Source organism: Muntiacus reevesi, chromosome 5 (genome assembly GCF_963930625.1).
Source record: "Muntiacus reevesi chromosome 5, mMunRee1.1, whole genome shotgun sequence".
In the NCBI taxonomy this organism is placed as follows: Eukaryota; Metazoa; Chordata; class Mammalia; order Artiodactyla; family Cervidae; genus Muntiacus; species Muntiacus reevesi.
In genome coordinates this window covers 97,462,455-97,484,393 of record NC_089253.1, presented here as the reverse complement: position 1 = coordinate 97,484,393, position 21,939 = coordinate 97,462,455, and the positions used below count along the sequence as shown (strand labels likewise).

At 61.8% G+C, this 21,939-nt stretch overlaps 2 protein-coding genes across 8 annotated transcripts; one reads left to right on the top strand and one right to left on the bottom strand.

The window, feature by feature from the left end:
• The first annotated feature begins 698 nt into the window (after positions 1–698).
• KLHL17 (kelch like family member 17) lies at positions 699–15,203 on the top strand. Of its 7 annotated transcripts, XM_065936007.1 has the most exons (28): positions 699–940; positions 1,058–1,356; positions 2,176–2,435; positions 2,532–2,653; positions 2,814–3,035; positions 3,507–3,623; positions 3,832–4,045; positions 4,322–4,466; positions 4,550–4,717; positions 5,104–5,192; positions 5,276–5,349; positions 5,548–5,729; positions 5,990–6,097; positions 7,882–7,981; positions 10,697–10,843; positions 10,933–11,013; positions 11,114–11,186; positions 11,497–11,624; positions 11,696–11,827; positions 11,939–12,019; positions 12,743–12,818; positions 12,939–13,087; positions 13,211–13,360; positions 13,541–13,681; positions 13,851–13,982; positions 14,144–14,353; positions 14,629–14,677; positions 14,760–15,203. In XM_065936007.1, exons 2-28 carry the CDS (start codon positions 1,247–1,249, stop codon positions 14,873–14,875), a joined length of 3,576 nt encoding a protein of 1,191 aa, XP_065792079.1. In that variant the 5' UTR covers positions 699–940; positions 1,058–1,246; the 3' UTR covers positions 14,876–15,203. The 7 variants fall into 7 exon arrangements, with proteins under 7 accessions (XP_065792079.1, XP_065792080.1, XP_065792078.1 ...); XM_065936008.1 differs by having other exon boundaries at positions 699–1,356; positions 11,732–11,827; XM_065936006.1 differs by having other exon boundaries at positions 699–1,356.
• Positions 15,204–15,340: 137 nt separating this feature from the next.
• On the bottom strand, positions 15,341–21,045 carry PERM1 (PPARGC1 and ESRR induced regulator, muscle 1). The gene is made up of 4 exons (XM_065936014.1): positions 20,773–21,045; positions 17,332–19,833; positions 16,694–16,819; positions 15,341–16,431 (listed from the first exon to the last, which is right to left on the bottom strand). The coding sequence occupies exons 2-4, from the start codon at positions 19,691–19,693 to the stop codon at positions 16,316–16,318; spliced, it is 2,604 nt and encodes an 867-aa protein (XP_065792086.1). The 5' UTR covers positions 19,694–19,833; positions 20,773–21,045; the 3' UTR covers positions 15,341–16,315.
• Positions 21,046–21,939: the final 894 nt, after the last annotated feature.

Genomic DNA, 21,939 nt, shown 5'->3' with positions numbered 1-21,939 from the left:
AGGACCCGGCAGAACTGCATAGGGCGGAATCCCGCTGTTCCGCTTACAAACCTTTTTCTCCAAAAAAGGCACTAATAACGACATCGACCTGGCGGAAGGTGGGATTGGGGCCCGCGTCGCCCTCGCCCAGCCCTGCCCACAGCCTCCCAGAGCTATGTGAACACATGCCAGTGAGGATGTCAATACATCGACCGCGGGAAAAAATGCATGAGGGTGAGGGGAACCATGCGTCAGAGAGGACTCTTATACAAAGAGCTTTTCCAAATCAATAATAATAATTAAAAAAAGGCAACAATCTAGTTTTCCGCAGATCGGAAAACAAACGAAAACAGAAACGGAGATGCTATGGATGAGCAGTTTGCGAAACCACTTCACTGAATAGTCCCGTAGCACCTGCGCTGGGCGGGACTGAAGGGCGGGAACGGGCAGACAGCGGAAAGATTCAAGCATCGTTATTGAAGCCAGTTTGGCTAAATCTCCCTGAAAGAGGATGCCCGATACTTCAGTCCAGTGAGTCCGCTCCTGGGATCCCAGTTACTAAGGCATCTGCCTAAGTCTCCAGGCCCGCCCGGGCAGGGCCAGCCACTTTTCCTCTGCCTGGTCTGTGGAACAGCCTGCCGGTGCAAAGACCCTGAGGCTGGAAGGTTGCCTTAGGGAAGGAAGGCGATGGAAAACTTAAACTATGCCCTCCCCTCCCTCCACCCGTCTAATGGCAGAGGTCCGCGGGCCTGGACAGCCAGATCCCAAGACAGGGGGGACCTCACAGCCCTAAGGGCGTGCACCCCACCCGCTCTCCCACTCCTCAGCCAGCGTCCAGTCAAGGCCAGACGGGCAAAGGGGACTGCGTGGCGTTGGAGAGAGGCAAGCAGACGCAGCCTGGGCAATCACGTTGGGCCGTTCGGCCCCCAGAAGATTCCGGGGACGAGAAGGCTTGAATGAGGTGACGCGGGCAGATCTTGGAGGCTTCTCAGATATAGGCGACGGGCGCGGCCCGGGGGGCTTCCTGGAAGAAGAGGCGGACGGAGCCCCAAAACATTGAGAGGATTTCGCCCTCTAGGCAGCGTCCCCGAAACCGCGGGAGAGCTCGGGAGTCCGGGCGGGCGGCGCCGAGAAACAGCGGCTGCGGGCAAGCGGCGGGATCGAGGGACGCCGAGCCGGTCGCCACCGCGGAGCAGCCCTTCAGCCTCCCGGCATCGGCTGGTCTGTGCGCCCTCCGCGGATCGGCGGCGGGCCAGCGGCCGAGCCCATGCAGCCGCGCAGCGAGCGCCCGGCCGGCAGGACGCAAAGTCCGGAGCACGGCAGCCCCGGGCCCGCGCCGGAGGCTCCGCCGCCGCCGCCGCCGCCGCAGCCGCCAGCGTGAGTGGGCCAGGGGTTAGGGTTAGTGACTGGCCTGGGCCGAGTAGGAGGGAAGGAGGGGCGCGCCCAACCTAGCAGGCTGCTGGGAGGGGGCGGCCTGGCGCCCTGCCGGTTCGTCGGACCGTGGAGGGTCCAGGGCCCCTGCGTTATCCGCGCACACAGCCGGCGCGGGGCAGGGCATCTCGAGGTGGCTGCTCCCGGAGGTCTGACCCCACCCGCCGCCCTTGAATTCCGGCCGTGCCGCTCAAAGACTAGCGCGGCCTGTCTGCAGAATGAGGGGTTAAGGGTCAAAGAGGTTACATTGCCTGTCGGTGTAGGGGTCCGCTTCAGGGCTACCGGCCAGTACGCATCAGTTCAACTCGTGCACTTCCCGCAGCCCGTGCGGAGAATACCGGACTCCGACGGGGGCGCGGGAAGGGTGGCCAGCAATGGACAGACAGCCTAGTCCCAAAGGAGGGCCTAGGGAGCTGGGGGTGCTCCTCGTGGGAGGGAAGTATGTGCCTGAGCAGGGATCGTGTTAGAGGAAGCTGTACAGGTTCAACGACCCGGGTATGGTGTGGGAGCCGACCTCCAGCGGGGAGCAGGTTGGAGCAGAGTCTGGCTGGACTCCGAGGAGGCTCCCTGGCCGTGAGGCAGCAGAGTGGGTGGCTGCTTGGAGAGCACATGGGGTCCCCAGGAGCATGGGTCCTTCATGGAAACTTGGTTCGGGCTTCTTGGGGAGAAGGTGGCTTCCTGGGTGCCCAGGCCCTAACCAAAGTCTCTAGGGGGGTGAGCAGTTCTATGCAGAGTGCACCCTGATGGCTCACTGCCCACATGCAGCCCTGAAGCAGAGCGTGCCCGGCCCCGGCAGGCCCGGCCCACAGCCCCCATGGAAGGCACAATGCAGCTACTGAGCCGTGAGGGCCACGCTGTGTCCCACAACTCCAAGCGGCACTACCACGATGCCTTCGTGGCCATGAGCCGCATGCGACAGCGCGGCCTCTTGTGTGACATCGTCCTGCATGTAGCCGCCAAGGAGATCCGGGCACACAAGGTGGTGCTAGCCTCCTGCAGCCCCTACTTCCACGCCATGTTCACAAGCAAGTACAGCCCATCAGGTCCGGGTGCTGGGGGGCTCTGCAGCTCTGAAGTGGGCCCAGCCTGACTCGCTGTCCCATACCCACCCCCTCCCCCAGACGAGATGAGTGAGAGCCGTCAGACACACGTGACACTGCACGACATCGACCCTCAGGCCCTGGACCAGTTGGTGCAGTTTGCATATACAGCCGAAATTGTGGTGGGAGAAGGCAACGTGCAGGTGTGGCGGCCTCAGCCTCACGGCCCGTGCTGCTGCGGTGCCGGTGCCTCCGCTCACCCCATGCCCCCAGCCTCCTCTTGTAGTGTGGCCATTCCTTCAGTCTTCACGTCTGTTTCTCTGCCCCTGTTCCCCTGGCCCTCTCTCCCACCTTGCCTCACAGACTCTGCTCCCAGCCGCCAGCCTCCTGCAGCTGAATGGCGTCCGAGACGCCTGCTGCAAGTTCCTGCTGAGCCAGCTGGACCCCTCCAACTGCCTGGGCATCCGGGGCTTCGCCGACACGCACTCTTGCGGTGACCTGCTCAAGGCGGCACACAGGTACGTGCTGCAGCACTTCGTGGACGTGGCCAAGACCGAGGAGTTCATGCTGTTGCCGCTGAAGCAGGTAACGTGGTAGCTGGGGAACAGCCTGGACCTTGACCCGGATTCTGACCCTGACCCAGTTCCTGGACCCCAGAGCCAGCCTTGGTCCCTGGCTCCATCATCTGCACCCTAAAGACCTGGTCCTTTGTCTTTCAACCTTTATCCCCAGTTTCTGACCCACATTCCAACCCAACCACCGTCCCTTGGGCACAACCACCCCCATTATCTAACTCCACCCAAGCACTCACCATTGATTCCTGACGCTCTCTCGTCTTGATCACATTCTACCTACTACCCCAGTGGTCCCTGGTTCCACATCCCCAGAACGACCCTGGAATTGGTCCCCAGGAACTGGACCTGTGGCTCCTGACCCTGCTTGGCCCATCCTCATAGGAACACTGGGCCCCTTGGACTCTCCCTCCCAGGCACCTTCAGGGCTTCATGGGCCCCAAGATCCTCCCCAGATCTCAGGTCTGAGGGTCCCCACCCCCAGGTGCTGGAACTGGTCTCTAGCGACAGCCTGAACGTGCCTTCAGAGGAGGACGTCTACCGTGCCGTCCTGAGCTGGGTCAAGCATGATGTGGATGCCCGGAGGCAGCACGTTCCTCGGGTGAGGCCAGGCCCGGGGGGTGGGGGAGGGGTGGGCGGGACCCCCCCCCAACCCCTCGCCCGGTGCTCAGGAGGGGATGCAATGGCTGAGGACCCAGCTGTGCCTGGGCTCTTCTGTGCCCACAAACCCCACAGGAGTGATGCAGGCATGTGTCTCAAGAGGGTCTCAGGGCAGGGCCTGCTACCTGACTATAGCATCCACACCCCAGCTGATGAAGTGTGTCCGCCTGCCCCTGCTGAGCCGGGACTTCCTGCTGGGCCATGTGGACGCTGAGAGCCTGGTGCGGCACCACCCAGATTGCAAAGACCTACTCATCGAGGCCCTCAAGTTCCACCTGCTGCCCGAGCAGAGGGGCGTCCTGGGCACAAGCCGCACCCGGCCCCGGCGCTGCGAAGGCGCTGGCCCTGTGCTCTTTGCTGTGGGTATGCCCACCTGTCCCATCCTATCCTGTCCCCCAAGCCCTGCCCCATGTCCCTACCCATGAGCCCAGCACAAGCCCTACTCCCCAACCCTGTGCCAGTTCCATCCTGCACTCACCCCACATCTGCTCTTCCATTCCCCATGGTGTGACCCACTCACCAGTCCCCGCCCCACTCACCCTGGGAGCCTCCAGGCCCTCAGTCTTGAGATGTGATAGAGCCTCCTAGCCAACTACCTCCCTGGGCCCTCGTCCTGCCCCGTCACCTTCCCATCCCTAGGTGGTGGGAGCTTGTTCGCCATCCACGGGGACTGTGAAGCATACGACACGCGCACTGACCGCTGGCACGTGGTGGCCTCCATGTCCACACGCCGAGCCCGGGTGGGCGTGGCGGCAGTGGGGAACCGGCTGTATGCTGTGGGCGGGTAAGACTAGAGGCTGGTCTCAGGTCGGGGGCTTGGCGTGTGCCCACTGGGCCAGCCCTGACCAGCAGTGGACCCTCCCCTAGTTACGATGGGACTTCAGATCTGGCCACCGTAGAGTCCTACGACCCCGTGACCAACACCTGGCAGCCGGAGGTGTCCATGGGCACGAGGCGCAGCTGCCTGGGTGTGGCTGCCCTGCACGGGCTCCTGTATGCAGCTGGTGGCTACGATGGGGCCTCTTGCCTCAACAGGTAGTGGCTGGGGTCAGGGCCGGGTGGCCTTTCAGAGTTGGCTCAACAGCTGTGGCTGCACCAGAACTGCAGGAGTCCTGCCTGAGAGGAGCCAAGGGGCACCCTGCCTGAGGTCACCAGGGTCCCCAATACCTTGACCAGCCTAGTGACAGGTTCTTTCCTCTCTGGGGCCCTTCCCCCAGGGCAGGGGCTGCCCAGCATTGTCCAGGCAGCCTGTGGCCCATGTGGCAGCATGGCCCTGCTTCCAGCTCCAGTGGGATTGTGGGGTCAGCCTTTATGACTGCCTAGCACGGAATTTTAGTCATTCTTCAGGGGAGGGCAGGTCCTGGGGCCGGGACTGCCTTTCCTCCACTGCTCAAGGTCAGCCGCAGTCCTGGTGTCTGCAGTGCTGAGCGCTATGACCCCCTGACGGGAACATGGACATCCATCGCCGCCATGAGCACACGGAGGCGATACGTGCGCGTGGCCATGCTTGGTGGGTGACTGCATTGTGTAGCACCTAGCCCCAGAGACTCTCACACATAACAGGTGCGCCATGAGTGTGTTGATTCCCTGCAGATGGAAACCTGTATGCCGTGGGTGGTTATGACAGCTCATCACACCTGGCCACCGTGGAGAAGTATGAGCCCCAGGTGTGAAATTCCCCAATCACATATCCCTGTTCCCCAGAGGTGCTTGAGGTCAACACTCTGGCCACCCCTACCCCCTAGAGGGTCATCCCTCGATGTCCACATTGTCTCACAGACTCCCCACCCTGGAGTAGAGGTCTGCAGGTGGAGGTGGAGGGAGGCTGGTGGTGGGTCTGCCCCCAGCCCATCCCTCTACCTCAGGTGAACTCCTGGACGCCCGTGGCCTCCATGCTGAGCCGGCGCAGCTCAGCAGGCGTGGCGGTGCTGGAGGGGGCCCTCTACGTGGCTGGTGGCAATGATGGAACCAGCTGCCTCAACTCTGTGGAGAGATACAGCCCCAAGGCAGGCGCCTGGGAGAGTGTGGCGCCCATGAACATCAGAAGGTGCACGGGCCCTCAGAACTGTCACCACCATTGTCCTCTGTTCCCCCAACTGACAGGGCCTCACCCCTGCACAGCTTGTCCACCACCTCTCTCCTGAGTCTCCCCTTTCAGGGCCCCGCCCCCCATCACCAAGGCCCCGCCCCAAAGACGCCTCCCCAGGCAGCGCCCCCAGGCTTCTCCAGTGGCCACAGCCCTGGCCCTGCCCCCTCTTCAGCCCCCCACCCTCACCTACTGCTCCTCTCCTTCCACCCTGCCCCTAGGAGCACACACGACCTGGTGGCCATGGATGGATGGCTGTACGCTGTGGGGGGCAACGACGGCAGTTCCAGCCTCAACTCCATCGAGAAGTACAACCCGAGGACCAACAAGTGGGTGGCCGCGTCCTGCATGTTCACGCGGCGTAGCAGCGTGGGCGTGGCGGTGCTGGAGCTGCTCAACTTCCCTCCGCCCTCTTCGCCCACGCTGTCCGTGTCGTCCACCAGCCTCTGACCCAGTGGCACGGCTGCACAGAGGCCGGCCGGCGGCCTCCCTCGTGCCTTAAGCCCCCAGGGCCCAGCACCTCCCTCCCCTGCTCGTGGGGCGGGGCTTGGCCCCCACCAGGGACATCGCGGCGCCGTCTGTCCACCGTGCGTCTAGTCCGGGCGTTACTGTGTTTCTTTCTCAGTGTTTGTGTGTGCCATTTATTTATTCACTCATTAATTTATTGATTGATGTTGAGCAGGCTGCAGCTACCCGTTTCTTCGTTTACTCTTGAAGTGTCCTATCTCTGGGGCCAAGCTGCTCTCCTGGGTGTCCTCCCACCCTACTGAGGGCCCTGGGGGAGCAATGGGGTGGACACTGGCATTCCCCGTGGGTGAGGAGCCAACTTGGACTCTGCAGACCTGGAGGGACCGAGGGGTGATGCAGAGCAGTTGTGGGGGGCGGCTTTCTGAGTCAGGTGCAGACCCCCCAGCCTGTGCTTTGCACACCACCCTTGCCTCGCCCAGCCAGGCACTCTCCCAGGGAGGGCACAAATTGGGCTTCCTTCCCATGGCTGTGGTGTCACTTCTGGATCCTGCACTGAGCTGGGCACTGTCCGCTGCCAACCCCACACAGCAATATGAGCCACTTGAACAATAAACATGTTTCTTGGGCTCTGCGGGCCTGTGGCTGAGTGTCCATCTCTGCCTCTCAGGGTCATGTCTGGGGTGACCGGAGGGGCCTGGGGTGGCTGTGTGCCCGAGTCAAGGCTCCGTGTTGGCATCTGGGGGCTTTGAGACAGCGCCATCACGTCCAGGGGCAGGGCTGTGCTGGCCCATGTCTTACCCAGGCTCTGCATGGCATACCCCCTGATCTCACCGGTCCCAGGTACACCTGGGAGGGTTATGCCCTCTCTGGATCTGGATTCTGGTTAAGCCTCAGGACCATTTATCTTGACCTGGGGTGAGGGTTGGATGGAGGCAGAAAGGAGGCTGCAGGAGGGTCCTAGTTCCTCCTTCCCCAGTTGCAGAGTCCCGCTTCAACAGCTGAGAGTGAGTACACGTCCCGTACAGTCACTGGTGACTCAGAGGCTGGTATTTACGTGGAAACAGGATGTGCGCTCACATGTCTGGAGGGGGGTCACTGGACTCAGGGAACTCCATTCCGGCTCTCTGACCCTAGGCAACCTCCAGTCTGATGCAATGGCCTTTGAGCCCTGTCCTGTACAGACTGGGGGCTTTTGACTGGGCTGTGAGTGGGGAGCATCTCTCCTCCCCTTCCCTACGCCCCAGGCTGGCTGATGTGTGGAGGACCTTGGGCAGGGAGCTGAAAGGCTCAGCTCAGCCTCTGGTAGGGGCCAGTTCCCTCCTAGAAAGACTCCGCCTCCCCAGCCCTTAGGTGCAGGGCTGGCTGGCCCAGAGCCCCGCCCCAGGGGGTGGGGCAGGAGGCTGGGGACTGAAGGACCCAGACCTGTCTACCTGCTCTACTCAGGTCAGCTGCCACTGCCACCCATGGGGAACAGCCACTGCGTCCCTCAGGCCCCTAGGAGGCTCCGGGCCTCCTTTTCCAGAAAGCCCTCGCTGAAGGGAAATAGGTGAGGGGGGCGGGGTATGGCCATGGCCCCTTGGTCACAGGGTCTCCCTCAATCTGCCTCAGGGGCCAGGCTGTGAGCGCCCCCCTCCCTTGTCCCCAGAGAGGATGGCGCACGGAAGCTGGCTGGCCTGTTTGGCACCGAGGCTGGTGCGGACGGGAACACCACTGCTGACAAGATCTTCCACTACATCCCAGGGACGGTGAGCAACTGGGTAGCGTGCCCTGGCTTGGAGGGGTGTGGTAGTGGTGGTCTGCGTGTGACTGCGTGTGTGTCCCATCTGTACTGGGCCCAGGGTCTTCCTGTCGGCCCCAGGAGAGTCAAGTCCAGAGCACAGCAAGGAAGTAGGTGCAGCCCCGCCCTGGGGAGCTCATAGGCCGAGAGTCTGAGCGGAGAGCGAAACTGAGCCCCGGCACTGAGTCAGTGGAGCGGCAGGGCGGGGCCTCCGTGCCCAGCCACGTGCCAGCCCTGCCCGGGGCCCTGGTGTCCAGCCCCCACCCCACGCCCTGGTGCAGGACAGCGTGTGTGGGCACGTTGAAGCTGGACAAGCACGTGTGTCTGTGCAGCCGTGTGGGCATGGGTGTCAGGCGGGCAATGGGGCTGTGAATCACCGCCCCCCACTGTCGCTCCAAGAGAGTAAGGGACTTCTTGTATTCAGTGAGCCAGCCTCTCCACTACCCTTGGCCCTGGTTTCTCCAAGAGACGTCCCCTTGGGGTCCACCACTGCGTCATCCTGTACCCCCACGCCACACAGCAAGGAGGGCTCCCAAGCATATGCTGGGCCACCTTTGAGCTGAATGCCTGCCCACCAAGGGGGAGAGACACCTGCCCTTTAAGCCGGCGCAGCCTCCAGGGGCTGGAGTGAGGCTCTGCTGTATGCAGAGGCCCTGGCGTGTGAGGGAAATGAGCCTCTAGGCTATTGCCCTAGGAGCAATGTCTGTGACTGTGCGGGGAGCACTGGCCAGCACCCATCCTCACAGCTGCTGGTGTCAGCTCCCAGGCAACCTTTCCAAGTGTTCCTGTCAGGCTGGGAAGCCCGGGCCGGTCCCCTCTCCTGCTCCCTGGGGTTCCCTGGGCTCCCTGTGCTGCCTTCGGAAACCAGGCTACTTCAGAGAAGTGGACAGGGCACTTCTGACAAGGCCCTGGCCGGAATCCCTCCATGTGGCCACATCTCAGATGTGCCAGGACGTGGCAGCTAGAGAGGGGACTGGGCTTGCTGAACCTCGGGGGGTGGGGCCAGGAGAGGAGCCAGCATGCCCCTTCCCTGTCAGGAGGTGGGCTCTGCTCCCACGGCCCCAAGCCTGAGCGCAGGCCACCGGCCAGTGGTGTGGCCCGTCCTGCTCCGTGGCCTGTTTTTCATGGGTCCCATCCCAGCATCGTTCCCCACACTGGGTGTGGGTACAGGAGGCCCCACCCAGAGACAGAGAGGCCCGGAAGCTCTGAGTCTGTCTGTTCACATTCCTGGGCTTGCCCAAGGGGTGGCTCAGCTTGGCCAAGGCACAGCAGCCCCTTCCAGCTCCCCAGTGTGCCCTGATCCCCAGACTTCAGCCCCTCCAGCCCCAGTTGGGCACCTGATCTGGCTCCCTTTCTGATCATCAAAACCCTGCCTATAGAGGATTCTCTACATGCCAGAGTCAGCTGTTGGTGGGCGCTGACCCTCCCTCCCTTCAGCAGACAGGTGTTGAAGCCCTAGTACACCGAGGGCTTACACCTAGTACAGCAGTACTGTCCTTGGTCCTGGTCCAGCAAAGGGGCAAATAGACAAAGGCCCTGTTCTCATGTCATTTGCATCCATGACAAAGCCAGATGACAAGATAAAGAAGGAAAAGACAGTACATCAGATGTGGCTAGCACTAAGGCGAAATGTAAAGGAGGACAAGGGACAGGGGTCAGTGAGGCTGGAGTGTTGGAAGAGCACCCAGATAGGAGCTCAAAAGAAGGGGTCTGAGCCAAGCGCTGGACTAGGTGAGAAGGGGCTGGGCTGAGTGGTCCAGTCAGAGAGGGCAGCACGAGCAAAGATCCTGAGATAAGTGAATGCCTGAAGTGAGGGGAGAGGACCCCTTGGCCATTGCCAGGACCTTGGCCTCTGCTGAGAGGGAGATGGAGGATGCGGCAGTGTGGCGCTTAGCAGGCTGTGATGAGAATACTTACACCAGGCAAATGCAAATACTGCAAATTGGCACCCCCTTCTTGGTTTGTTGTTCAGTCACTCAGTTGTGTCGAACTCTTTGTGACCCCATGAACCCTAACCTTACTCCGTAGAGCCAAGTTTTAAGCCAATACCTGCTGATGCTGAGGTGTGGGAGGGTTTTGAGCATTGTCTCATTCGAACACCTGAAAACCCCTCTGACCAGGAGGATTTGGAAGGTTGAGTAACCAAAATAAGACTTTCCTGGTGGCTCAGCAGTAAAGAATCCACCTGCAATGCAGGAGCTGCAGGAGATGCGGGTTGGATCCCTGGGTTGGGAAGATCCCCTGGAGAAGGGCATGGCAACCCACTCTAGTATTCTTGCCTGGAGAATCCCATAGACAGAGGAGCCTGGCAGGCTACAATCCATAGGGTCGCAAAGAGTCAGACATGACTGAAGGGACTTTTAATAGCACAGTAACCAAAATAAGGGAACACAGTTAGGAAATAGTGAAGCTAAGAGTTGAATTTCCGATGAGTTGAAAGGTTGCTGGCTCCATCACTAAACCACAGAGTTCTGTCACCAGCAGAGGCTGTGTGTGTGTGTGTGTGTGTGTGTGTGTGTGTGTGTGTTCTGCACTATTGTCACGTGAAGAGACTGGGTGTGTACAGGGCTCTGTACACATGTGATGCTGTGCGTGTGTTCTTAACCTGTGTATGGTGAGACTGTGGGCCAAGGCTGCTCGTCACCAGTCAGGCCCCCTCCCCTGAGCTTTTCCCCCACTCTAGAACATCCCAGGCTTGCAGAGCCAGCAAGAAATCCTGGAGCAGCCTTTCCTGAGTGTGTTCAAGGAGGGGCGGCGAAAGGCAGCAGTGAGGAGTCTGGGCAAGGTTGTGCACTACGCCAAGGTCCAGCTGCGTTTCCAGCACAGCCAGGTGGGGGCCGGCCTGGAGGGGGGCGTGCTTGGGGGGCCACCCTGGAGCCTGCCCCCGAGTCCTCAGACGCTGGCCCCTCTCTCCCCTAGAATGTCAGCGACTGCTACCTGGAGCTGTTCCCCTCCCATCTCTACTTCCAGGCCCATGGTCCGGAAGGACTCACTTTCCAGGTGCGGGGAGATGGGCAGAGGGAGCTGCTGGGGGAAGGGGAGAGCAGACCCTTGGGAGGCAGAGGGGCCCTAGCCCTTCTCTCCCACTCTGCTCTGGCAGGGGCTGTTACCACTGATGGAGCTGAGTGTCTGCCCCCTCGAGGGGTCTAGAGAGCACGCCTTCCAGATCACAGGTGTGTGGGGCACGGGTGGTGCTGCCTGTGCTGACCTTGCCTTCGGGACAAGGCGACAGCCTAAGACCCTCAGTGAGCCTGACTGTTGACCCAGCCTGGGACCTTGGCGGGACGCTGAGCACGTTGTGGGGTCCTGGCTTTTCCTCTGATGGGTTCGTGTGCAGTGCCAGGCTGAGGTGGAAGACAGTGGACTGGGGGCCTCCAGAGCTGTGCATGTGGTCACCAGTGGCTCCTGCCAACCCTTGAGGGGCCTCTCCTGTGGGCCCCTGGCTTAGTGGGCTAAGCCCTAGGATCTGTCTCTCCCCCACAGGCCCGCTGCCCGCCCCACTTCTCGTGCTCTGCCCCAGCCAGGCCGAGCTGGACCACTGGCTCTACCACCTGGAGAAGCAGATAGCCCTTGTGGGAGGGGTGCCTCGCTGCCCCCCAGAGCCCCTGCAGGTCAGTGCTGGGAAGCCTGCACCCCTTTCCCCTTCCGCCTCCTCTGCCTGCCCCTGACCCTTTCCTCCCAGGGCCCCGCTGAGGACGCGCTCCCCCGGACTCTGCAGCGCAGGCTAACCCGGCTGCGGACAGCATCAGGGCGCCAGGTGATGGGCAGTGCCATCTGTGCCTCAAGGGTCAAGCTGCAGCATCTGCCCTTACAGGTGGGGGCACAGAGGTGGGAGGAGGTGGGGGCGGGGTGCAGGCTCCAGGTGGGGCCAGGCCCTGGGCGCATGCCAGCGGAGACCCCACTGCGCCCTGTGACCTCCCTGCAGGAGCAGTGGGACCGGCTTCTTGTCCTGTACCCAACCTCCCTGGCCATCTTCTCCGAGGAAGTAGATGGGCTTTGCTTTAAGGTAGGTCCCTCCCCGCTGCAGACCCGCCCCAGGGAGGCGCCCTGCACGTGGGGGTGGGAGGGGGCAGCGGCTCAGGAGGAACCTGTATGTCAGGGCCTGCTGGGACAGGTGGCCCCACCCACCCAGCCTGCTGTCCTGGTCAGTCTGGTCTCAGCCTGACGTGGGCAAGGAGGGTGGGCACCTTGCCTCAGCACCCTGTATCATGCTAGCAAGTCCACAGCCACCAGCAGGCCAGTCACCTGGGGGTGGCATGGGGCCCACAGTGCTCCTGGAAGGCCTATACCTCTGAGCAGGCATCTTCCTGGTGCCTGAACCTTGTGTGTGTGTGTGCGTGCGTCGGTGTAGGTATGGCGTGAAGGTCCATCCTGTGCATCAGGGTACCTCCTACTCTGGGGGTGATCATGGCCTTCAGTCATCGAGAAACACAGGGGGCTTCCTCGTGATCCCTTCCCACCCACCCCCATCTTAGTGGGTGGCCCAGGGGACCAGTCCCCGACCAGTCCTGAGTCAGACATTGGCTGGAGAAAGCCCCACCTGGAGCCTGTGTGAAGACACCCCTCTAGGACAGACAGGATGTGCCTGGCCTCCATCAAGGTGTTGGCCTCAGCCCTGCTTTGCCCTCTGCCTGGCGTCCACTTGCCCACCCAACTCGGGCGGGCTCGCCGGGGTGGTGGGTCAGGGATTGTTCCCTGACTCAGGCCCTGTCCCGCTGACGCCCTGCAGGGGGAGCTCCCGCTCAGCGCCATCCACATCAACCTAGAAGAGAGGGAGAAGCAGATCCGCTCTTTCCTGATTGAAGGTGGGTGAGAGCCAGGCCTGGGAGAGGGGCTGTGGCCCCCGGGTGGGCACCCAGCTCTGCACCAGGGCCTTGTAGGGAGCACCCTGCCTGCCAGGCCCCCTCACAGCATCCATGCACCAGGCCGTCTCATCAACACCATCCGTGTGGTGTGTGCCAGCTATGAGGACTACAGCCACTGGCTGCTCTGCCTGCAGACAGTCTGCCAGGGGGACAGGGCCTCCCCACCACCCGGCCCTGAGAGCCTCCCGGGGCTGCGGGCATCCACACAGGTAAGGAGTCAGCAGGGCAGGTGCTGCCGGGCCACAATAAAACAGATGGGTGGGCCTGGGCACGGGGAGGTGGGAAGGGGTTCCTGCCACCTGGCTCACCCCTACCCCTCGCCGGCTGCCCAGGTTGTGGTCAGTGGCCGAGGCTCACTCTCCTCTGATGCACGGACCAGCTGGGACTCAGGGTGCCCGGCGCCCCCCTCCACTTGCACCACCCACTCCCTCCCTGAGTCCTCAGCAGCATCCACTGCAGGCTGCCCGGCCCGGCCCCCACCGGTGAGTATCTGGGGGGGCGGGTATTGGGCAGAGGGGACGGGACCATGAGGCAAATTTGTGCTGGGGACCTCATGGCAAGTAGGACCCTAGTTCCTCAGGGGAAGGGACTCTGTGTAGCTTCAGATCGTTGTGTGGGAGAGGGCCCCAGGAAACCTTCTGGAGGGTCCTTGGTCCCCACAGGAGCAAGCCGACCCTGGCTGCACCAGCGGCAGTGGGCACAGGGCAAAGCTGAGACGGGGCGGCAGCAGCCGGTCACCCAGGAACAAGGCCCGGGCTGCGAAGCCTGGCCCAGCCGCCCTACTACACCTGGACCTGACCAAGGTGGGCCAGCATGTTGACCCCGGCTCTGGGCATGACCCTCCCCTCCCTCCCACCCTCCACTTCCCTGGCCTTCTCAGTCCTGAAACCACCAGAAGCCTCTGGCACAGAGAAGGAAGGGCCTGGCTGCTTCCAGCCCCAGGAAGCTGTGTCTCCTGTCTCTTGCCGGTAGTTGAGCCTGGACGGCAGCCCTGAGGCTCCAGAACATTCTCTGGAGACACCCCACTCCCCACTCTACGCTGACCCCTACACGCCACCTGCCACTTCCCACCGCAAGATCACAGATGTCCAGAGCCTGGATGAGGTCAGTCCCCTGCTGGGTGACAGAAAGAGCTGGTGTGCCCACAGCCTGAGGCTGAGAGGGTACCCGAAGCCTGAGGTCTGCTCAGGCCACTGTGGGAGGCTGAGGGGGTTCTGGGGCGGGGGCCTCTCAGGGGGCCCTGGTCACCAGTGCTCTCCCCACAGTTCCTCAGCGCGCTGCAGAGCTCGCTTGGACCTGAGCCCTCCAGCCCATTCCGCTCGGTCCCCGTGTCCATGCCTGTCTCTGACTCCAGCTGTGGACTCTCCGGCCCCCACTTCCTCTCTGAGAAGGCAGTCCCGCGGGCCCGAGCTTCTCGGCACCATCGTGCCTCCAGCAAGGGCTGGGGGCCCCGGCCCCCAGACTCTCCTCAGCATGTGAGTAGCAGCTCCCACCCTGGGCATGGGGTTCTGTGGGGGAGAGGAAACCGCATGGAGCCTTCTGGGACCCTGAGGGAGCAGAAGAGCTGGAAACAGGGGAAGAGGCGGGTGGGTGGAAACCAGGGACTGGGCTTGGTGGGAGGAAGGGAGCAGTGGGGAGGAAGTGGGGGCCAAAAGGAAAAGGAGGGGGTGGGGTCGGGCAGATTTGTGGACTGGTCTCCAAGCCCCCTTTCCTGGGGCCCATCTCTCAGACCTGTGGTTGGGGTCCCCAGGTCTCCCCTGAGAAAGAAGCTTCGCCTGACCCCTCACCACCTCCTCCAGGTGAGTGAGGGCCCTGCCCCCTTCTGGGAGAGTTTGGGATGTCACCTCCTGAAGACACATGCATGTCTGTCCTCCCCACCAGATGGCGGCCCCCCCAGGGGCTACAGCAGTGTCCAGGACGAAGCTCTGTCACCCTCCCAGCGGCAGGGGCCTCGAGGAGCACCAGAGCCTGAACGGGGGCTCATCCAGTGGATCTGATGGCCCCCAGCAGCTGCTTCTGGGGACCACCTGCCTGCATTGACCCTGGAGGAGGGGCCACAATAGGACCTGGGACTTGTCTGTGGGGCCACAGGCAGTGTTGAGTCTGGGTCTGACCCCAGCAGGTGGAGGGAGCCTCAAGAACCCTGAGTTACCCTGGGCTCTGGACACCTTGGCTGAGGTGACTGGACACCCAGAGGGGCCACACCTCAGCCTGCCTCTCAAGGAAGGAATGAGGGAGGGGACGTGGGGCAGCAGCTTCACCTGGAAGAAGAAGGATGGCACAAGCATAAAGGTCGGAGGGCTGAGAAAGTCAGGTTAGCGAGGGTCAGAGTATGTGAAATCAGAGGGCACAAGAGTCGGAGGTCAGCAAGGTCTGAGACATGACGAGCAGAGGGAGGAGGGTGGCCTGGGTGTATGTGAGTGGGATGAACTGGTCCGGAGAAACTGGCAAGAGACCAAACAGGAAGGAAAGAGGAGGTTTTATTGGTGCTGTGTGTCCATGCATCCTGTCCTCAGCAGCCAGCAGTCTCCTGCGTCCTGGGGACCCTGCATGTGCTGCTTCCAGGGCTGGACACCCCCCCAGCCCCCCTTGCTCCACCACTGCCTGTGCCCCGCCCACTTTCCTGTTCCATCTCCAGCTCCTCTCAGCCCTGGGCGAAGCCAGGTGTCCAGTCCCTCCTCCCAATACCCTTGTCTTCCATCTCTGTAGCTCCTCCAGGGCGCCCCAGAGGCGGGGCTCCAGGCCCTGCCTATAGACCCCTATCTCTCTGGGTACCTGCTCACTATCTCGGGCAGGAGCCAAGGAGGCCTTGACCAGACCATTGGGGCTCCAGGGTCGGAGAAGCCTCAGAGGCCTCCACCGGCCCAGCCTCTTGTAAATAGGGCAGAGGCTGGGACACCGCCCAACCCCCCAGCCTTGAGGCCCTCTGCCTCCTTGCTCTTTCCCCCTGCCCGGATCTCCTGCTGGGGCCTTGCTGCTTCTCTGAACCCCTCTAACTTCCAGTGCCCTGTCGTGGCCCTCCCTCCAGAAGCATAACCACATAGGATGAGGATTCCAGTTAATTCCGGTTTCAGATAAACCACAAACAGTTCCTTAGCATAAGTGGGACTCATCCTGAGTGTCTGAGATTCAAGTTTCATCGGACGCCCTGTGTTTTTTATTGCTAACCTGGCCACCTTACTAACCAGCTTCCCGCTCAGCCCCTACCTACCCAGCCTTCCAGAATCTCCCCGCTCCCAAGTGTGGAGCACAGCCTTGGCCTCGGCCACTGGTCAGACCCTCAGTGGAGTCCAGGGGAGCCGGGACCAAGGACGCAGTCTCCTTCTTAGACACTGCAGAACACAAACAGTCAGAGGGCAATGCCTGAGGGCAGTGCCTTGTCCTGAGCACCTGTGGACATTTCCTTGTCCTGCGTCTTCCTGGGCCGAGCCTGGGTCCTAGGGGCTGGGGCTGGAGCTGGGACTGGGGCTGCGACTGCGGCTGTGGCGCCCCCGCTCCACCTGCCGGCGGAAATATCGGATGGCAGAGATGGTGCCAATGTTGGCCAGCAGAACTGCAAGAGAAGCACAGACCTCCTGAGTGCCGGCTCTGTTCTGGCCTGGTCACCACTCTCCATCCACACAGGCTGACTCTCGAAGGATGAGGGCAGGCTGGCAGAGCGAGGGTGGGTCCACAACACAGGAAATCAGTCAAGGGAGAAACCTGCACCTCCCCATGGGCCTCTCATCCCTGCTAGCCCAGAAGCTGGGACTGGACACCACTGCCCCTCCACTGGACTTCTGGACAACAGCCCACCCCACCCCGGCCCCACAAACCTGTTTTCCAAGCGTCTGGGGCATGCAGGTCTGACGTTCTCACAGCCCAGGTAGCAAAGGCTACAAACACCATGCACATGTCTTTCTGACTGAAGGTGAACGAGGTGAGGGGACCCCGGGGTGCCACTGGGAAAGAGAAGCATGGCCTGAGCTCCTGCTGCCCCACTCAGACACACCTGCCCTGGTCACATCTATCCTGAGTCATGTCCTTCCTGTGACACCTCTGTCCCAAGACCCAGGGCAGTGTGTGGCATAGTTGAGTCAGGCTGACTTGGGCGAGTGCATCTGGCACGCTGTTTCCTGGTTTGTAAAATATCTTCTAGAGGGAATGTGAGCCTGACCTGCAGGCAGTGCAGACGGAGCTGGGGTTGCCCCAAGTTGTCTGGGGCTGAACCCAAGGTGACAGCCACTTAGGAGCCAACCCCTGCCCGGCTGGGGCTGCCCCACCTGGACTGTCTCCTGGGAGTGGGGGAGGGGCAGGGGGAGGAGCCCCTCCTGAGAGATCATCCCTGAGGCCCCCCCACCAGCTCCCAACCCAGGATCCTGGTCTGTCCCTCCCTGATGGCCCTCTTGGCTGAACTCCCTGGACAGTGTGTTCCCAGGTCCTAGACAGACCAGGAGGCCCCCGCAACACACACCTGCTTCCCTGATGGCCAGGGTGAGCTGTTCCACTGTGGCTGGGCTGGACTCCGGTGGGGCGCCAGTCCCCACTCCCCAGAGGACTGACCTGGGGGGCTCTGTGGCCTGCACCTGGAGAAGGGTGGCTGGCCCCAGCGTGCCCCCTGACCTCTCCTCCTCGAGGAAGTGTTCATAGGCCTCAGGGATGGAGATTGGCATGGGGTCTCCAGGTGGAGGGGCCGGCACAGGCCCAGCCTGTAGGGGTGGGGCCTCGGAGCAGCCCTCCTGGTGCTTCGACCTCTGGGCTTGGCTGTCTTGGAAGAAGAACTCACACACATCCGGCCACTGGACTTCAGCTGGAGCCTGGGCAGCCTCTGCTGCCCCCTCATTCTCTTCGTCTTCCTCCTCAATGGTGTCACAAAAGAAGAAGTCATAGGCTTCCGGGAGGGTCACCGCAAAGCAGCTCCTGGGCCCTGTCCCCACAGAGGCAGAGGGGGCAGGGGGGGGCAGGTGCTTCAGAATCCGAGGCTGGGGGCTCCGGGGCCCAACTGCCACAGAGTCCCAGGCTCCAGAGCCTCTGTGGCCCCCAGCTGCCATCCTGGGGGCTGTGGCTGGAGAGGGTGGGCCTGAGGCCTCTCCTGACCCTGGCTCTTCGGAGCCGGGCACAGCCATGGAGAATCGCACTTTCTTCTTCTTGGGTGCTTGGATGGGGCCTAGAGCGGGCTCCCCAGTGTGGTGTCTAGGGGCATCTATTGAGGGCTCCCCTCTGGGCTTCTGTTGGTGCACCTCTAGAGACCGAACAGGGCTCAAAGCCAGCATGGCCACGGGAACAACCTCTGCTTCCACCGTGTCAGGCCCAGCCTGGGGTGTGGGAGCAGGTGGTGTAGACACACCCACATCAGATCCAGCCTCAAGCATAAGATGAGGCAGAGCTGTGCATGGTATAGACTTTGAGGCAGGCATAGATGAATCCACCTCTGGCTGGACCACTGGGCCCGGCACAAGCAGGTCCACATCCAGTCTAGGCTTGAAGGTGGCTGTAGACTGAGGCTCATTGGGTTGAGGTTCAGAGGCGGGTGTAGACTGAGGCTTATCGGGTTGAGGTTCAGAGGCGGGCGTAGACTGAGGCTCAGTGGGTTGAGGTTCAGAGGCGGGTGTAGACTGAGGCTTATCGGGTTGAGGTTCAGAGGCGGGCGTAGACTGAGGCTCATTGGGTTGAGGTTCAGAGGCGGGTGTGGGCTGAGGCTCATTGGGTTGAGGACTGAAGGTGGATGTGGACTGAGGCTCATTGGGTTGAGCGTTGAAGGCGGGTGTAGACTGAGGTTCATCGGATTGAGGCTTGAAGGCAGGTGTAGACTGAGGTTCATCGGGTTGAGGCTTGAAGGCAGGTGTAGACTGAGACTCGGCGGGTAGAGGTTCGGAGGCAGGTGTGGATAGAGCCACGTCTGACTTAATCGTGACATCTAGAGGAGCCTCTGGGTCAGACATGGACACAGCGCATGGCTCAGCTCTGGGGCTCATTCCAAGTCGGTCTGTTCCCTGCTCAGTAGTAGGGACAGACATAGACAGATCCACACCTGGCCCTTGTCTGGCCACCTGCTCGGGGGCTCCTGCAGATTCTGGCCCCAGCTCAATCTGCCCAGTTCCTGCTGCCTGCTTTGCTGCTCCTGCTGGGAGACCCTTCCCCCTGGACCCAGCAGGGCCGAGGCTGTCCTCAGGCCTGGCCTCTGTGAGCAGTGGGGAACCCAGCTGGGTGGCAGCAGGGCCTGGGCCACCCGAGCGCCCACCTGCTTTGGTGCCTGCAGTGCGCCTCTTCTTTCGGCCAGGGCTTCTTGGCGGGGCTCCAGGGCTGCCAGGGGACCTCTGGGGGGCAGCACTGCGGCCAGGGGACTCAGGACTCCCAGCGGGCTCACCAACGGGAGTAGGGGCAGGGCCCCGGGGGGCTGGCCCCTGCAGAAGCCTCTGCATCTCGTCTCTGGAAGACACTGGCCCCGGGAGGGATGAGCCCTGGATGAGAGGGGCGGCACCAGAGCTGAGGGACAGCCGAGCTTCTGACCGTGCGGACGTGCTGGGCGTCTGCTGACCGGCCTCTGGGGCCAGCATGGGCTCATGCCAAGATCTGCTGACCAGCTGCCGGGTGGCGGCCTTGTCCTCCTCCTCAAAGCTGGGACAGCTACTTCCTCCGTGAGCCAGCTGCCCCTCGAGAAGGGGTGAGGGTCCTGGGGGGCTGCTGCCACTGCTGTCCCTTTGGTCAGTGTCGCTAGACAAGGGTTCATCCCCAGAGGCCAGGCCGGCCTGCAGGAGGCCACACTCTTCGGCGGTGGCTGAAAACTCAGCCCAGTCCTGGTCGCTCAGCTGGACGCTGTACTGGAAGTTCTCCATTCTGGGTCAGCAGAGGCACGTGAGCCACAGACCAGGTTCTTCACAGACCCAGGCCCGGGGCCCCGGCCCGCACTCACTGCCAACACCCCACCTGCCCCCTCGGGTTTCCGTGGCCCAGAGGCCAGCCCTCCATTTCTGTCCTGAAAGAGAGCAGAACAAACAGAGTCCGGAGAGAAGCTGTACTGTTTCCTGGAGTTGGAGCATCCAAAACTCCTGCTTTCCCTGCTTCCGAATTCAGCGCAAATGGTAACGTTACAAGGACATGTTGCTACAGTCCTGCATTAGAGTCAGTGAAGTTTACTAAAACGCAGGGCTCCTCATCCCCAGGAGAAGTTTCCCTCCTCAATGTGTGTGTTTTCTGTTCAGCTGAGGCAGCCTCCAGCTTTCCTGCAGAGCTGCTAGTACCAAGGCCAACTCGACGCAGCAAAGCCCATTTCAAGGACCACCCACTAGGGTTCAGTTCACCTGAGTGATAGTCCTGGACTGTCCCAACATGCCCCAGGTGGCAACTGGCCACGGGAGGAAGGGCCGTGGTGTCCAGCAGGTGACCAGTCTTTAGGGATGACCTTCTACCAGCCTTGGCTGGGACAGGCTGCCGGGCTTCTTCTGAGCCTACCAAGGTCACACCAGTGCTGCCAGACCCTACTCAGGGGTCATCAGGGAAAGCTGGCTCTGCCCCTGCCTGAGCAGGAGGTCCCAGACCAGAATGAGCCTCCTGGTTCCCACCAGCCCCCTAGGGCCACCATCAGAGTCTGTGCCCCTGACCCAGACCTGCCCAGCTGTCAAAGCCCTCCTCCCTGCGTCTCACTGAACCAAGGCAACCCTGTTGGTTGGGAGCCCCTAACCTCTCAGCCCCCGATAAGGGGCTGCCCTTTGGCCCTTGGTCAGGTACCGCTGGACCCAGGGCGTGGGAGGCCACTGGCCAGACCAGTCCTGCGATGGAGGTGCCTTGAGACCAGGGCACCATGGCTTCCTGACCCGTTGCCCCTTGTCCTTTCTCTGGTCCTAGGGAAGCCCCCCGTAGGGGTGTCCCCTTTGGGACCCCGTAGGATGGGAATGAGGGGCTGACAGTACTGTACCTGGGACCCCACAGCCAGCCGGGGCAGCGGAGCTGGGCGTCCGAGCTGCCTGTCCCAGAGCGGCATGGTGCAGGGCTTGCTGCTCAGGCCCCACCCCCATTGCCAAAAATACCACAGCCCCATGGTCACATGTCCCTGCCAGGCAGCAGGGTCCAGGCCACAAATAGATGGCATTTGAGGGGCTTCCAGCTACGTGAGGGATGCCTTCCTGGTCAGGTCAAATGCCGGTCAGAGAATGCTGACCAACAGTCTGGCTCGCCGGGGCCTCCCTTTCCCAAACTGAAGGCCACTCTGTAGTCCATCTTGGCTGAAGGCAGCTCTCTCCTCCTAAAGTGGCCCCACCCACTGTGAAGACTCAGACCCCTGCTCCTCCTGCCTCCTCACCTGCTGGCAGCCCCCCAAGACCAATCCGAAAGCTTCTGGGTCTTAGGGCTTTACCCTGATGCCTTTGGGGAACAGAGGGAGTGAGAGAGTGATGAACCCAGAAATGAGGGTCCCGGAATGTTCCTAGAGGTCATTTGGACGTGGCCACCGCTGACCTGGGTCAGGGCTGGCACCTCCCTGATCCGGCCTGTCCCCTGGCAGTGTCGTGAACCTGCCGGGGTGGGCTTTCAGTAGAACACCCACATGGAAGTGGTTGCGAGCGGTCAGGGGGAGTCAGTCACTCCTGCCAGCACCTCTCCTGACCTAGGCTCCTACAGGCAGAGCCCAAGATGGGGGTGGCAAGCAGGCTGTCTCTCTAAGAACGGGGTCTAGTGCTGCCACCCACAGGTCACCAGGAGGAGCTGGGCAGGAGACATGGCTTCTGGGAACAACAGCCCCTTGCAGTCACCACCCTGCTCAGCCCTCTGAGCACTTTTCCAAAATGTGTCTGTCCTGAGAGGGGTGCCAGGAGGACCCTCTTTCACTGTTGAGCTTGGTAAGATACAGAGAGGGTGAGTGACTGGTCCGTAACCACACAGCTAGTTAAGTGGCAAACCTGGGGTCATGTATGGATGTTGGACTATAAAGTTGGACTATATAGAGTTGGACTATAAAGAAAGCTGAGAGCCAAAGAATTGATGCTTTTGAACTGTGGTGTTGGAGAAGACTCTTGGGAGTCCCTTGGACTGCAAGGAGATCCAACCAGTCCATCCTAAAGGAGATCAGTCCTGGGTGTTCACTGGT

Coding starts and splice junctions, on each gene's coding strand:
- KLHL17 (XM_065936007.1), top strand. CDS start 1,247: ATGCAGCCGCGCAGCGAGCGCCCGGCCGGCAGGACGCAAAGTCCGGAG. Junction 5,193..5,275: donor CGTGCGCGTGGCCATGCTTG/GTGGGTGACTGC, acceptor GATTCCCTGCAG/ATGGAAACCTGTATGCCGTG. Junction 5,730..5,989: donor GCGCCCATGAACATCAGAAG/GTGCACGGGCCC, acceptor CCCTGCCCCTAG/GAGCACACACGACCTGGTGG.
- PERM1 (XM_065936014.1), bottom strand. CDS start 19,693: ATGGAGAACTTCCAGTACAGCGTCCAGCTGAGCGACCAGGACTGGGCT. Junction 16,820..17,331: donor CCTGGCCATCAGGGAAGCAG/GTGTGTGTTGCG, acceptor TCTCTTTCCCAG/TGGCACCCCGGGGTCCCCTC. Junction 16,432..16,693: donor CCCAGACGCTTGGAAAACAG/GTTTGTGGGGCC, acceptor CTTCTCTTGCAG/TTCTGCTGGCCAACATTGGC.